This window comes from Oryzias melastigma, linkage group LG3, assembly GCF_002922805.2.
Source record: "Oryzias melastigma strain HK-1 linkage group LG3, ASM292280v2, whole genome shotgun sequence".
Lineage (NCBI taxonomy): Eukaryota > Metazoa > Chordata > Actinopteri > Beloniformes > Adrianichthyidae > Oryzias > Oryzias melastigma.
Window position 1 is genome coordinate 21301869 of NC_050514.1, and position 12469 is coordinate 21314337.

At 37.2% G+C, this 12469-nt stretch overlaps 1 protein-coding gene across 1 annotated transcript; it reads left to right on the plus strand.

The window, feature by feature from the left end:
- The first annotated feature begins 134 nt into the window (after positions 1 to 134).
- kifbp (kinesin family binding protein) lies at positions 135 to 9936 on the plus strand. Its single transcript, XM_024296049.1, has 13 exons — positions 135 to 590; positions 799 to 897; positions 2439 to 2518; positions 2607 to 2665; positions 2954 to 3078; positions 3259 to 3352; positions 4295 to 4407; positions 4645 to 4788; positions 5972 to 6046; positions 6844 to 7006; positions 7083 to 7257; positions 7332 to 7517; positions 8772 to 9936. The coding sequence occupies exons 1-13, from the start codon at positions 135 to 137 to the stop codon at positions 8908 to 8910; spliced, it is 1908 nt and encodes a 635-aa protein (XP_024151817.1). The 3' UTR covers positions 8911 to 9936.
- The last annotated feature ends 2533 nt before the right edge of the window (positions 9937 to 12469 follow it).

Consider the following 12469-nt stretch of genomic DNA (forward strand, 5'->3'; position numbering starts at 1 on the left):
TATTTATTCAGTTGCCTTTTTGAACTAAAAAAAAAAATAAACGACGTAGTACCACAGTCGTCCAGGAGATGGCAGTAACGCCCGTGATCCACATATAAAACCAACAGAGTCAACAGCCGCAGAGGAAAACAATCATGGCGTCCCTCAGCAGTAACGAGTGGAAGGCTGTCTGCGCCAAATTCACCAACGCCCAACATCTCACCGACGTAGAATCCCGAAACGACCCCGAAAACGACCTGTTCCGGTCCAAATACAAGGCAAGGGATCTTCTAAGGGAGATCTACTGCACGCTGAAGAACTTCGAAGAAGGAGATGGCGAAGAGCCTGACGGCGGAGAGAGCAGCGAGCCCGAGCCGGCGGAGCAGCCTCTGGACGGGGACAAGGAGGATGCGTTCAGCCGGGGCTGGAGCAGCGACTCGCGCGCCGGGGACCGAGCGGCCAAGCTCGCCGCAGTGGACTATTATTTGGGCGTCAACCACGTGGACACAGAAGAATTGTCCGCCGGGCAGGAACATCTGATGAACTGTATGAAGCATCTGGACAAATGCAGGGTGTCATCGGAGAACGTGTCGCTGTTCATTCACGTCAGGGTAAAATTGGCAATGTGTGCCACCTTACACTCACTTCATATCCAGTCTGCTGCATTTATGACTTGTTTTGTGTCTTTAGAAGGAGAAAAATGGCCTTGTTAGTGCAACTACAGGTTGTGCGACTACAAATAGACCCTTTGTGGCAGATCAGCTGATGGAGATCCCCTCCCTGATCATGTGTTGTTGCTTTTTTCCTTCGTGTTGACAGAACCAGCTGGGTATCCTCTGGGCAGGCAGAGATGAGACGGAGAAGGCCCAGGGCTTCCTAGAAACTGCCGAGTCCATCTACCAGCGTTACATGAAAGAGGTACACCTGCTTATAGACGGTTGATAGTCACGTGAAACACCAGCAGTAGACACAACTACTCTCTCATATATTTGTGGAAAATCTCATTCATTCTAGGATAGTTCAAAAGCAGATTTTATTTTTATTTTTTTTACCTTCATTTACAGAACTTCAAATATTACAAAAAGAAGAGACAGAAAGGTACAATAACAAATTTTATATATAAATATATGTTATTATAACATACCAGGAGGATTGCATTTGCAGTTACAAAAATATATGACAATCAACCAGGGGTGGACTTGTAGTTCAGGGGCCCCAGACAAGCAATAACATGGGGCCCTCTGCAGCAGTTGTATACCATATTTTCTGCACTCTGAAGTCCCCCTTTGACAATTTTTTTAAATTAAAAAAACATTCTTAATTGTGTTTTTATCATGATTATGACGTTAGCAAAAATCCCACAACATAAATGTCATAAAAAGCCATTTTTTATGTTGATCTGCATATCCTCTGAGGGGGCGTGGCTTTTGGTGCTGAGCTGACCAGCTCCGCCCCTGATCCCTCCCCTGTCTGATTATGATACGTCTGTGTCTTGCTAGTGTAAATCTTCACTGCTGCTTCATAAAAATGTCCTCGGATGAGGATGTGAAGAGCTTCATCGATCGAACTTTCACTGATTTACAATCCTTCACAATTGCGGTCAAATGAGCCGCCGTTCGCATTTCCGTGGTCACATCCAGAAGCTCCGTGGAGTCTGGTGGAGATTTTCCAGCGTTCTCAGCCCTGCTACCATAAGTATTGTATGAAACTCAAACGGCTCATTTGACAGCAGTCAATGGGAAGATGCCATCCTCTCTTCTGTGGCACCTGAGCTAGGTACGCTAGCCGGGCCAGATGAGAGGTTTTGCGCATGTGCATTCACTTAACGACCTCGTCACACATTGTTGGCTCCACTCCTGACAGACACACAGAGCTAAGAAGTTGACTTTGTCTGTGAATGATGTTTATTTTTGCTTTATTACCTATTGGTTATTTGTATTTTACATTCAGGGTAATGTAGTTTTGTTTGTTTAACAAATTATTGCTCTGAAATCCTGGTGTTAAATTTTTCTTTGTACATAAGACTGGCAATTAGGCAGAGACATTGGCCTTAATGTTTCATATGCAAGGTCTTGAAAACAACGCCTTAAATTTACGTATACTTTTTACATTTACTTAAATATACAGGAATAAGACTTTCGGAGTCGTGGGGATTGTTTTTTTTTTTTTTTCTTTTCTCCTCACAGAACGACTGGGTGAACTGGTGTGACCGAGAATTTGTTTTTAGGGGCACCTTTGAAAAGAATCTGTCCCATGTGGGACCAAATTGGTCGCACTCTAGAGCCCTGTCTAAGGTGAAATAGTTTGATCCACCACCCTGTGTGTTTTCATACTAGATAGTAACCTTGTAATTATGAAAAAAGGTCTTTTAAGTTTGTTTAATTTGTCTCACAGGGCTGCCACTTGCAGGAACAAAGTGGGTAAAATCCTCCTTATTGTCTATATTTCCTGGTTTTCAGAATGGGAGTCCTCCTACAGACATGAGCGAGTACTTCTGCTCTGAGGAGAACCAGCTGACGCATCAGGAACGAACCAAGAAGTAGAAACTCCAAAACTCATTTTTGTTTTTTAATAAAATGTTTTTCCTACTACTGTTTTTTATTTAGTTTCATCTCCCTCCTCACTAGGTTTGAGCTGGCCTACACTCATACTTTGTACTACCTTGCACAAGTGTATCAATACCTTGGTGAGTAAATGAAGTCCAAATCCTGGATAGACTATAATGAACTTTCTGAACACAAGTGTTGCAATAATCAGTTTATGCTCACATCTTTTTGGATTCTACCATGTTGCATTTACCTGCAGGTTAAAGATGTGCTCTTTTATGTTGAAGCTTTTCACTAAAATAGGAGTAAAAATAATTTTGATCCTTTGAGTTATTGAATATAATATATTAAACTAATTTGTATATAAATGAAACAACAGAGCAGTAGTTATAGAAATCTGATTATGAATTTATGTTTTCCTCTTTCAGGTGAAAATGAGCGGGCGGCTAACTATTGCTACAGCACTCTACAGAGGCAGCTCCAGTTAAAACAGTTCAATCCAATGGAGTGGGCTCTAAATGCTGCCACACTGTCTCAATACTACATCACTAAGGTAAGTCTTGAATCGTTTCCGTCAAATATCTTTATGAATATTTTTCTTTTTGCAAGAGTTCTGCTACATTTTAATTTGATCATTTTTTTCAAGCTAAAATAAATATTTTTGATTCAATATATTAAGGTTAGTACAGCTTTCAACTGTAAACTCTGTGCTTGTGGCTTGTGTGGGCTGCAGGGTCACTACATGGAAGGCAGACATTGCCTTGCAGCAGCTACGGTCGTGTCAGGACTGGCTGGGGAGGTTCCCTCTGAGGCAGCAGCCCAGGAGAGTAGGTTCTCATCAGAATATTAAACTGACGGGCTAAGAAAACACTCCCCTGTATTTCAAATGTCTGCTTAAAAAAATAATAACGATGGATTATTAGGGCCACCAAAAAAAATAATTTTACTAGATGAAATTAGTAAATTTACGACTTTCTATCTCAACTCAAACTTTATCTCTTGTAATTAGGACCACATACTGGGACTACAAAAAAAAAATCTACACCAAGTCTGTTTGATGCTTCCCTCTAAAGAGGGCCTGTTTCGGCATATTATTTTCAGTGTTCTGATGCTAATAATAATAATTCTATTTTGAGTCGCCAAAAGGTTCAGAATTGTAAATAAAGCTTTGCAAAATGCTCCACATCTTTCATCTACAAGAATGGCTCAGATAAACACTCAGCTTTGGTGTTTTTTCTTTATAAAGTCTCCAAATTGTATGACTTTTTTTCTCATAAATTTATTATTTTTTTCTTGTAAATTTGACTTTCTTTCTTACACGTTTGACTTCTTTTCTTGTAAATTTCGGATTTCCTTTTCTCATAAATTTAATTATTTCTTCTTGTAAATTTAGCACTTTTTTCTCATTAATTCATTTCTTTTTTCCTCAAAAATGATGACTTTCTTAATTTAAATTAGTCTTTTTTTCTCTTCTTAAATTAATGTGTTTTTAAGTTGAAAAATTTTTTACAACTTTAAAACATGCAAATTTACTAGGATAAAGTCTTAACTTTAGCCTATGACTTTTAAAGCCATAAATATGCGACTTCATTCTTGTAATTTAAGAGTTACAACTTATTTCTCGAAAGTGTAGGACTTTAAAGTTGTAATTAAAAAAATGTTTTTCCTCTAAGCTGGCCCTAAAACTCTGTCATAAATAATAGCACAACATCTAGATTTAATGTAGGTTTGTTTTGTTTTTAAGTCTTTTGTTGTTTTGTCTCGCTCAGGTGAGGCAGAGAGCGACCGCAGGGAGCAGCTCAGGCAGAAGAGATCAGATATTGCAAGATGTTGGATTAAATACTGTCTTAACCTTCTCCGAGATGCTAAGAAGCTGCTGGAGGTAACAGTAATATGTTTGTGACTTGTTGTTAAGAGTTATGATGTGGGTGTTTTTGTCAGATTCACCACAGAGAAAACACCCTCAAAAAGCCCAAACACTTCTGCAAAGCCAGACGTGTGACTGGATTTATTTTTAGAGTCTGTAATTTCTCGACTGTCTGTGTGATGGCTCGTTTTTGTCATTGCACAATCAGCGTCTGAATTAGAGCCTAAAATACACATGTTTGTGTGTTTTCAGGATAACATAGGGGAGCTGGATACTGACCGGCAAGATGAGCTGAGGAGAGCGAGGAGACGAGAAGAGGAAGAGGAGGGCAGGAAGCAGACCCTGCTGTTCGGATCTGAGGACACTTTTGACTCCATTGCTAGCGTGGAAGAAAAGGTCAGACTAGGGTCTTTTAGGATTCTAGTTCATTAAAATCCCACTCCAACTATGTATATTTTTCTATTATAAAATCCTCCCAGTGGTCTTTTCATCACGATGGTGCAATTTTTAGCCAAAATCAAAAAGCCTTTTTTTAAACCTGTTTTCTGCAAAGCAGCAGGAGCTCATTAGAAATTAACCTCTTGAGTTGAGGGCGTAATTGTTGGCACAGTAGCTGCATTAATTCCCATCAACCCTTTGTTTACACCCTCTCCCACTAGCTTATAGCACCTCACAAGCCCAAGCTAACATCAGCACTGCAAAAGAAACCAGCGAGCAATATCAGAGCTATCCAGCCGTACAGTTTTGAGCCTAATGGCTGCTCAGCTATGGAAAACTAAGACGTTAAAGTCCCGCTCTGATGAAAATCATGTTTTTTGAGTTTTTAACATGTATGTGTGGCATTTTAGAGAACAAAGTAATGAAAGCCACGCCCCCTCAGAGGAAATTTTGAAAACAAAGACTTCAGATCAACATGAAAAATGGCTTTTTAAGACATTTAGGCTGTGGGATTTTAGTTAAAAACTTCATAACCATATATAAAACACTATTGGGAACATTTTTTCTTTTTTTTAAATAAGAAACATTTTCATAGGGAGACTTTAGTGGATCTATTATTCTGAACCAGAATTGTAGTGGATAATCAGACCCTGGCATGAGCCTTTTCCGACCGCACCTTTTCTCCTGATCCAGCACAATTTGAATAATTAATCTTAAATTATTTTATATATGTCCTCCATTATGAAAAACCTGCTACGAGATTATGTTAAAAACACGATTTTCATTGGAGTGGATTTTTTTAAAAAAGTCTGCAGAGTGGGGAAAAAAATCTCCTTTAAATTTCAAATGTTAGATGGTGATCATTTTTGTAGTATATTTTTGCAACAATATGTATTATTTTATCAGAACATCTAATTCTGACTAACTCCCTGTTATTTGTTATCAAGTTTCTTAAAACAAATAAAAAAATGAATTTAAGTGTCTAATAAAGCAACTATTGGTGTAAAAATGCGTTTTCCTGAAACTACAAAGAACTTTTGCTAAAGAATGAAACTCCACACGTGAAAAGGAACTTCTATTTTTGGTAAGGGAGTCATATTTTGCAAGTAAACCTTTTTTTTTCTCCTTTTTATGTTCACAGGTTTCTTATTTGCTTCCTTTGGATTTCACAGAGGCCAGAGCTATTTTTCTGGTGGGACAGAACTACGTCAACCAGGTATGCATAACAATCGGTTCAAAAGTCCCAGGTTTTTCAAAAATTACTCAACAACAGCCAAATAAAGCCAGATAAATAATAAAAAACAAGCTGATACTAACATGTAAATATCTTAAACATATGTAGAAATAAAATTTGGAGCTTTGGTGTTTTTATTTTTGTTTATTGTTGTTTTTTACAAGAATATACACTTACAGTTAATACAGAACTGAACTAATGAGGCTTGAAGACTTTATTATTAACACTAACGGATGTTAAACTGAATGTGTTTTACTCTGCTGACTACAAATTCTCAATTCTGTGACGTTCTTTTTAACCAATACAAACCCACAGTGTGTGTCCGTGCTCAGTTTTACTCGTGCGGTTTGTATCTTGGTGGCGTCAGATCACTCAGTTTCTGTGAGTTTGCCTTTAATGCAGTATACCATTTCCTGAGAGCCATTCATGCACTGCAGAGAGTTTGCACACACAAGGTTTGGGGTTAAAAAAAAAGATTAGTTTAACCTGAAGTTATCTTTTATGAGAAAAATCAATATCATGCAGTTTTTCTTTAAATAATTCCTTGCATTTTTTTCAGGCAAAAAATGATTTTCTCTTATAGGAATGCTTTATTAAAGTTATTATTTTAAACTTTAATTTAGTTAGTGAAACATTTATGTAAGGTCACTGCACTGCCTCCATGTGTGCAGTTCCATTTAAAAAAAAGAGTCATTTAGATAAAAAACATCTTCAAAAGAATGTTTCATATAATGTGTTCTCTTTTCCTATCTGCATCTTTGTGTGTTCTCCGTCTAAAGGCAAAGGAGTACTTCCAGATGGATGGGTATGTGACGGACCACATTGAGATTTTGCAGGACCACAGCGCTCTGTTCCAGGCCCTGGCTTTCTTTGAGGAGGATGTAGAGCGGCGCTGCAAAATGCACAAAAGAAGGGTTGACATGCTGGAACCCATCTGTAACGGTATGACAAGTTCGTCTGTGATATTGTCAAAATAAATGAACAGAAGAACTGATCTCCGATTCTAATGTCTCCTCAGACTTGAATTCCCAGTACTACCTTTTAATCCGCAGACAGCTGATGTTTGAGTTGGCCGAGACCTACAATGAAATGATGGATCTGAAGCTGACTCTGGCCAACAGACAGGCAGATAGTCAGTCCCTCGACAGTCATACCATAAAAAAATTCAACCATCTGTGTTCCGCCTCGGCCAAGTAAGCATCCCCGTCACAGCTCTGAAGCCTTCTTGAACACGTTACACCCGTGAGTGATCTGAAATCCTCTCCAGGTACTTTCAGATGTTCCTGGACTCCCTGTGTTCTCCTGAGGGGAAGTATCCCGAACACCTGGAGGAAGAAGTCCTCAGACCGGCTCTGGTGGCTCGATTCAGAGTGGCCCGACTGCACGGCAAGCTGATCAGCTCCTCGCCGCCGGTTCAGCTGGACAACCTCAACAAATCTCTAGAAAACTACAAGTAAGTAAAAAAAACCTTCAAATATGGATCAAATTTATAGAGAGAAAGTAGACTCATCCAATTTGTGTATGTGTGTGTATTTCATACAGTACATTTTGTTTGTAACTGTGTGTACTTGTAATTATGTATTCATATGTACAACAATTACAAAATAAAAAAAAACTATTTACTTACAAATGCAGAAATAAAATGACAACAACTTGAAACTAACTACACATACAAAGCTTCAAAAAATTACGCACAAATAGCTTGTTTCGCACACAAAACCACATTTGAGACTTGAGACTCTTTTCTCATCTCCAATTTCGTGTGTAAGTGACACATTTAAAAACTGCTAGAATCTCTGTTCATCAGAGTTTTCTTATAAGCCGCATTGAACTTAGATTGTTAATAATATCTGGTAAAAATGTGACATTTTCCCACTTTCCTACACCGATTTGCCCAATAATTAATATAAAAAAAGTCTAAACGTGTTTTTGAAACACTCAACGCTAAATGTTTTCTCATCATCAATTAATCTGATGCAGTTCACATACTGTAAAATGTATTACAAAATAATGAGATTGTTAATATCGTACAGTGTTTCATGGTTTCTCCAAAGGAGAACCTCTAATAAAATGTTTAGATCATTAACATTGTAAACATTATTCTGCTTCTCCTGGAGGGCGTTTCAGTTTGGCCACTAGGTGGCGATTGTTGTATAGCATTACACTTTTTAAAAAAAAAATAATCAAAGAATGAGCAAAAAACAGCGTTTTAGACCATAAATGGTTATTTTTTAAAAATATTTCCTTAAAAGACTTTGGAAAATTCATGCTTTGAGTCTATAAAGATGTTCATTTAGTTAGCAATGTATGTTTACGTCGACCGAGCGTTAGCATTAGCCGTCCTATGGGAAATTCCATTAAACGTTAGCATCAAGCTACCAGACTTTAATGCATAAAAGTTCAAAGCCTCTGTAGTATTCATAACTTTAATTATTTTGTCATCAGACACATGACTTTAGCAGACTTTAGCTTCATGTGCTAAATCTATGTTTCTATGAACCGATTTTTGATGTGTTAAGTTTAAATCAATTGAAAACGATTATTTGATTTTATCAACCCAGCCCTATTCTCCACGGGACGTAGGACTAATCGACCCAATCCGCTCTCTGGGTGTCGAGGCGGACTTTGCGCTGCTTGCTGAGTAGAAAACTAGCTGACTTCGAGGTTAATTTTTATTTATTTTTTTTTATCTCAAATCTTCGTCTAGGTACGTGGTGCAGTATTGTGATGCCCACCCTGAAGCTGCAGCCGCCGCAGAGACAGAGCTGGAGTTGAGTAGGGAGATGGTGGGTCTCCTCCCTCTGAAAATCAATCGGCTGAAAGCGAGGATGGCTGCTAACAACTGAAAAGTGCTGCTGTTCCCCGACTGGAGCTCTGCTGAAACCACGTTTAGCAAAAGTCACTGACAGTCATTGTCTCTGTTCATTCTGGTAATTATTGTCCTTTTTTCCAGTGAGCATGCTGCTTTCACATGACTGCTGAATCCATTACAAGCTCTTTAACTTATGTGCTCTTAATATATTGTGATTACACTTTCTGGTTAATAAAAAGAATATCTCATTTTTGTGGCACAAAGACATTCTTAAGTGATGTGGTAAAATTGACTTACATCTTTGTGAAGCTTTAAGGATAAATTCTTTTTTTTTTTACAGCAATAAAGCATCTATCCCTCATAAATAGTCAGTGAGATTTTAACTCACAATTTCTTCTTTTTCTATTAAGTTCTCCATTTAACTAAACTAGTTTGATGTGCTTCTCTCTGCATAGAAGTGCACAACAAGACTTCATGAGTGCAATAATAATGGGACACTTTGAGGTAAAGAGCAGTAAATGTTGTGCAAATATCTGCTTTCTCTGAAATTAGACGCCTGTGCTGCGAGTCCACAGAACAACAGTCATTATGGACTTGACTCAGTTTTTATCACAGTCTGCATGATGTGATCTCAATCCATTCCAGCCCGCGTGTTTCTCCCTGATGGATCCCAGTATTCAGTCTGTTTTGTGCACAGCAGATGGTGTGTATAATTTAAACCAATGTAGTAATCCATCCTAATACCATAGTACCATTCCTTATAGGTGTAATAAAAAGCTGAATATGAAACTGGAGCACTTGTTTTCTGACATCTTCACAAGTTTCAGCAAAAAAAGTCTTGCTTTTTGTTTAAAATCTGATTTTTTTTTTTACTTACTGTGATAACTTTCTAAAAGTGTTCATATAAAAGTTGTTCTGCAACTTATTTGCCAATGAACTGTTATTTTGAATCTGCTAAAACATTGATGTATTCTTGGAATTCCTGATATGTAAAACATCTCAGACTGTTGTCAGAACAGATTTCATGATTAAGCGGAATAAAACTGAGGTAGAAGCAGAAGCACGAGTTGCAGCCTGCAGTTGTGACTGTTGTGTGATGATATGAGAGAGTTGAAGAAAGAAGGAAGCCACATTTTGTAGATCAAAGTTGCATGACCCCATAAATTTGGTATTAACCCACACGTCTGGTCTGACTGCATAAGATCTTCGTTGCTCCTTTTTTACAAAATGCAAGCTGACGGTTCAGTTTCCACATCAGTTGCACCATTTGCATATATGAATTAAAAAAAATAAAACACTTCCTAGCAATAACTTAAATAATAAACATGGATAAAAAACAAGAAGAAATCTGAATTTATCTTATTAATTTGGATTTTTAGACTTACACATGGATGCTTTTTCTGCCCCCCGATTCTTCTTCGGAGATTTTGAAACAACTTGAAATTTCCGATAACTTTTTCTCATTACATTGGCAAAAAAAATTGAAAAAAAAGGAACTGATGGTTACCAAGCTGGTCCAGATTCCCTGGAATAGACCCTGTGGTCATGCAAAGTGACCGTAAGCAGTCTCAGCAATCTTGACCTTTGACAAAGAAAAAACTGATCACAGCAGCTCCATGAAGCTAACAGTCATCATTTCCTCCCAACAGTTGCACAGGAGTTGCAACACATCTCAGGTTTTTAGAACCAATCATCTTCTCTGCAAATGGGTTGTGTGACTCTGGCTTAATTTCACAAATATGTCAACATCTGTGCACATTTGTGTTTATAATATCTCCATATTTGTGCTTAGAAGTTGCGGTTACACCACAATAGTATTAGTCATGTGAACACATGATTGATTTACCTAGTTCCAGGTAGATATTAGCAAAAACCCATACCCCACACACAAAAATATATTGTAGTAAATGGAAATAAGATAATAAAGAAGTAATTCTGGTTGTGCCTAAGGTGAGACAGGGAGGTCCAATTTCTCTTCAGAAAATTACACCATACAACATTACCACATCCTTTACCAGGATTCTGACAAGTCAGCTAATTTAAACTTTACTCATTCTCACTCCGCATTGTTTCACTTCCAGTAAAAATTAAAAAAAGAAAGAAAAGGCTTAAAATTAAATGAGCAAATGCATGCTCCAACATGTTTAAATGATGACATTAACAGGAAACAAAAACAAATGTGCCTCCACTCTTGGCCACAAGCACAGCTCCATCAACTTATAGATAAGATAATATAGCATGCAGCTGAGTCTGCTCACAGCTCACTTTTTGGGGGGGTTTGTGCATTGGTATGGTCCAGACAAATATTGATTAGAGTGGGCCGTTTTTGTTTTGTTTTACAAGACACTCTGCACAATATGATCCAAATTCTATTATATGCACGTAATGTCGTCAAAAGGCTTCCTTTAACAGTATGACACACTCCCACAAAGGTGTGTAACAATTAATCGACTTATCCACCCAGATCAACATGTCTGAGACAAGTGATTAAATTAATCAACCAACACCACTATGAAATTGTTTCAGAATGAAATAAATGAATACAATTGATAGATTAAAGCACATATGTCAAAGTCAAGGCCCGGGGGCCAGATCCGGCCCTCCAGGTAATTCTATCATTTTATTTTATTGTTATTATTGGCCCGGTATTATCTTGCACTCATTTCTAACTTGTATAATTTTGACAAAATATATTTTTATGAAGAGTAAAATATTGAAAGTTATCTAAGGTTTAAGTTGATTTATTCAAGAATAATATTCCTGCCTTTTTATTATTCATAATTATGTTAAAAAGTTACTGTTTTAAAGTTTTAAAAATTGTAATTCTGCTAGCTTTCTGGACCATTTTGGCATTTACTAAGATTGTTTTAGGCTATTTTGGAATCTAGCTAATATTTCAGCTACATGATAGCTGTTTTGGCTAATTTAGGCTTTTTCCCACATTTTTAGGTTAATTTTAAGTTTAGTTTTTTCAGTTACATGCTAGCTGTTTTGGCTTACCTCTTCTTTTTTTTTTTTTTTTTTTTTAGGCTAATTTGGCTTTTAGCTCATATTTTAGCTGGCTATCAGCTTCAGCATTTTCAGCAATCAATTTTAGGCAATTTCAGCAGCCAAATATAGCATTCACACTAGCATTATTTCCGTAATGCTATATGTAGTTAATAATTATGTTAAAAAATTATGGTTTTAAAGTTTTAAAAATGTAGTTTCAGTGTTCTATAAATGTTTATCCTGTTCGGCCCGTGACCTATGATTTGGATTTTGGCCCCTGTGCGATAGAGTTTGACACTCCTGTAAGGTAGGTTTATTTGACTATAATTTTATCTTGTTTGTTTTTTGTTTTTTTTCAGCTTTTGTTGCGTTGGCCAGCCATTTGATATATTTATGTTAACTATAAAGAGATTTGTTTGGTTGAATTTGATTAGTTCAGTGAAATGGGGCAGCAGAGATAATACATTTTCTTCTTACATTTTCACCAAAGACTAGAACATTTTGTAATTTATTGTTGTGTGCCATGAAAATAAAATAAATACATACGTAAAAATGACCAACAAATAGTCAAGCCATCAATACAGTCCAATGAGTGGAAACAT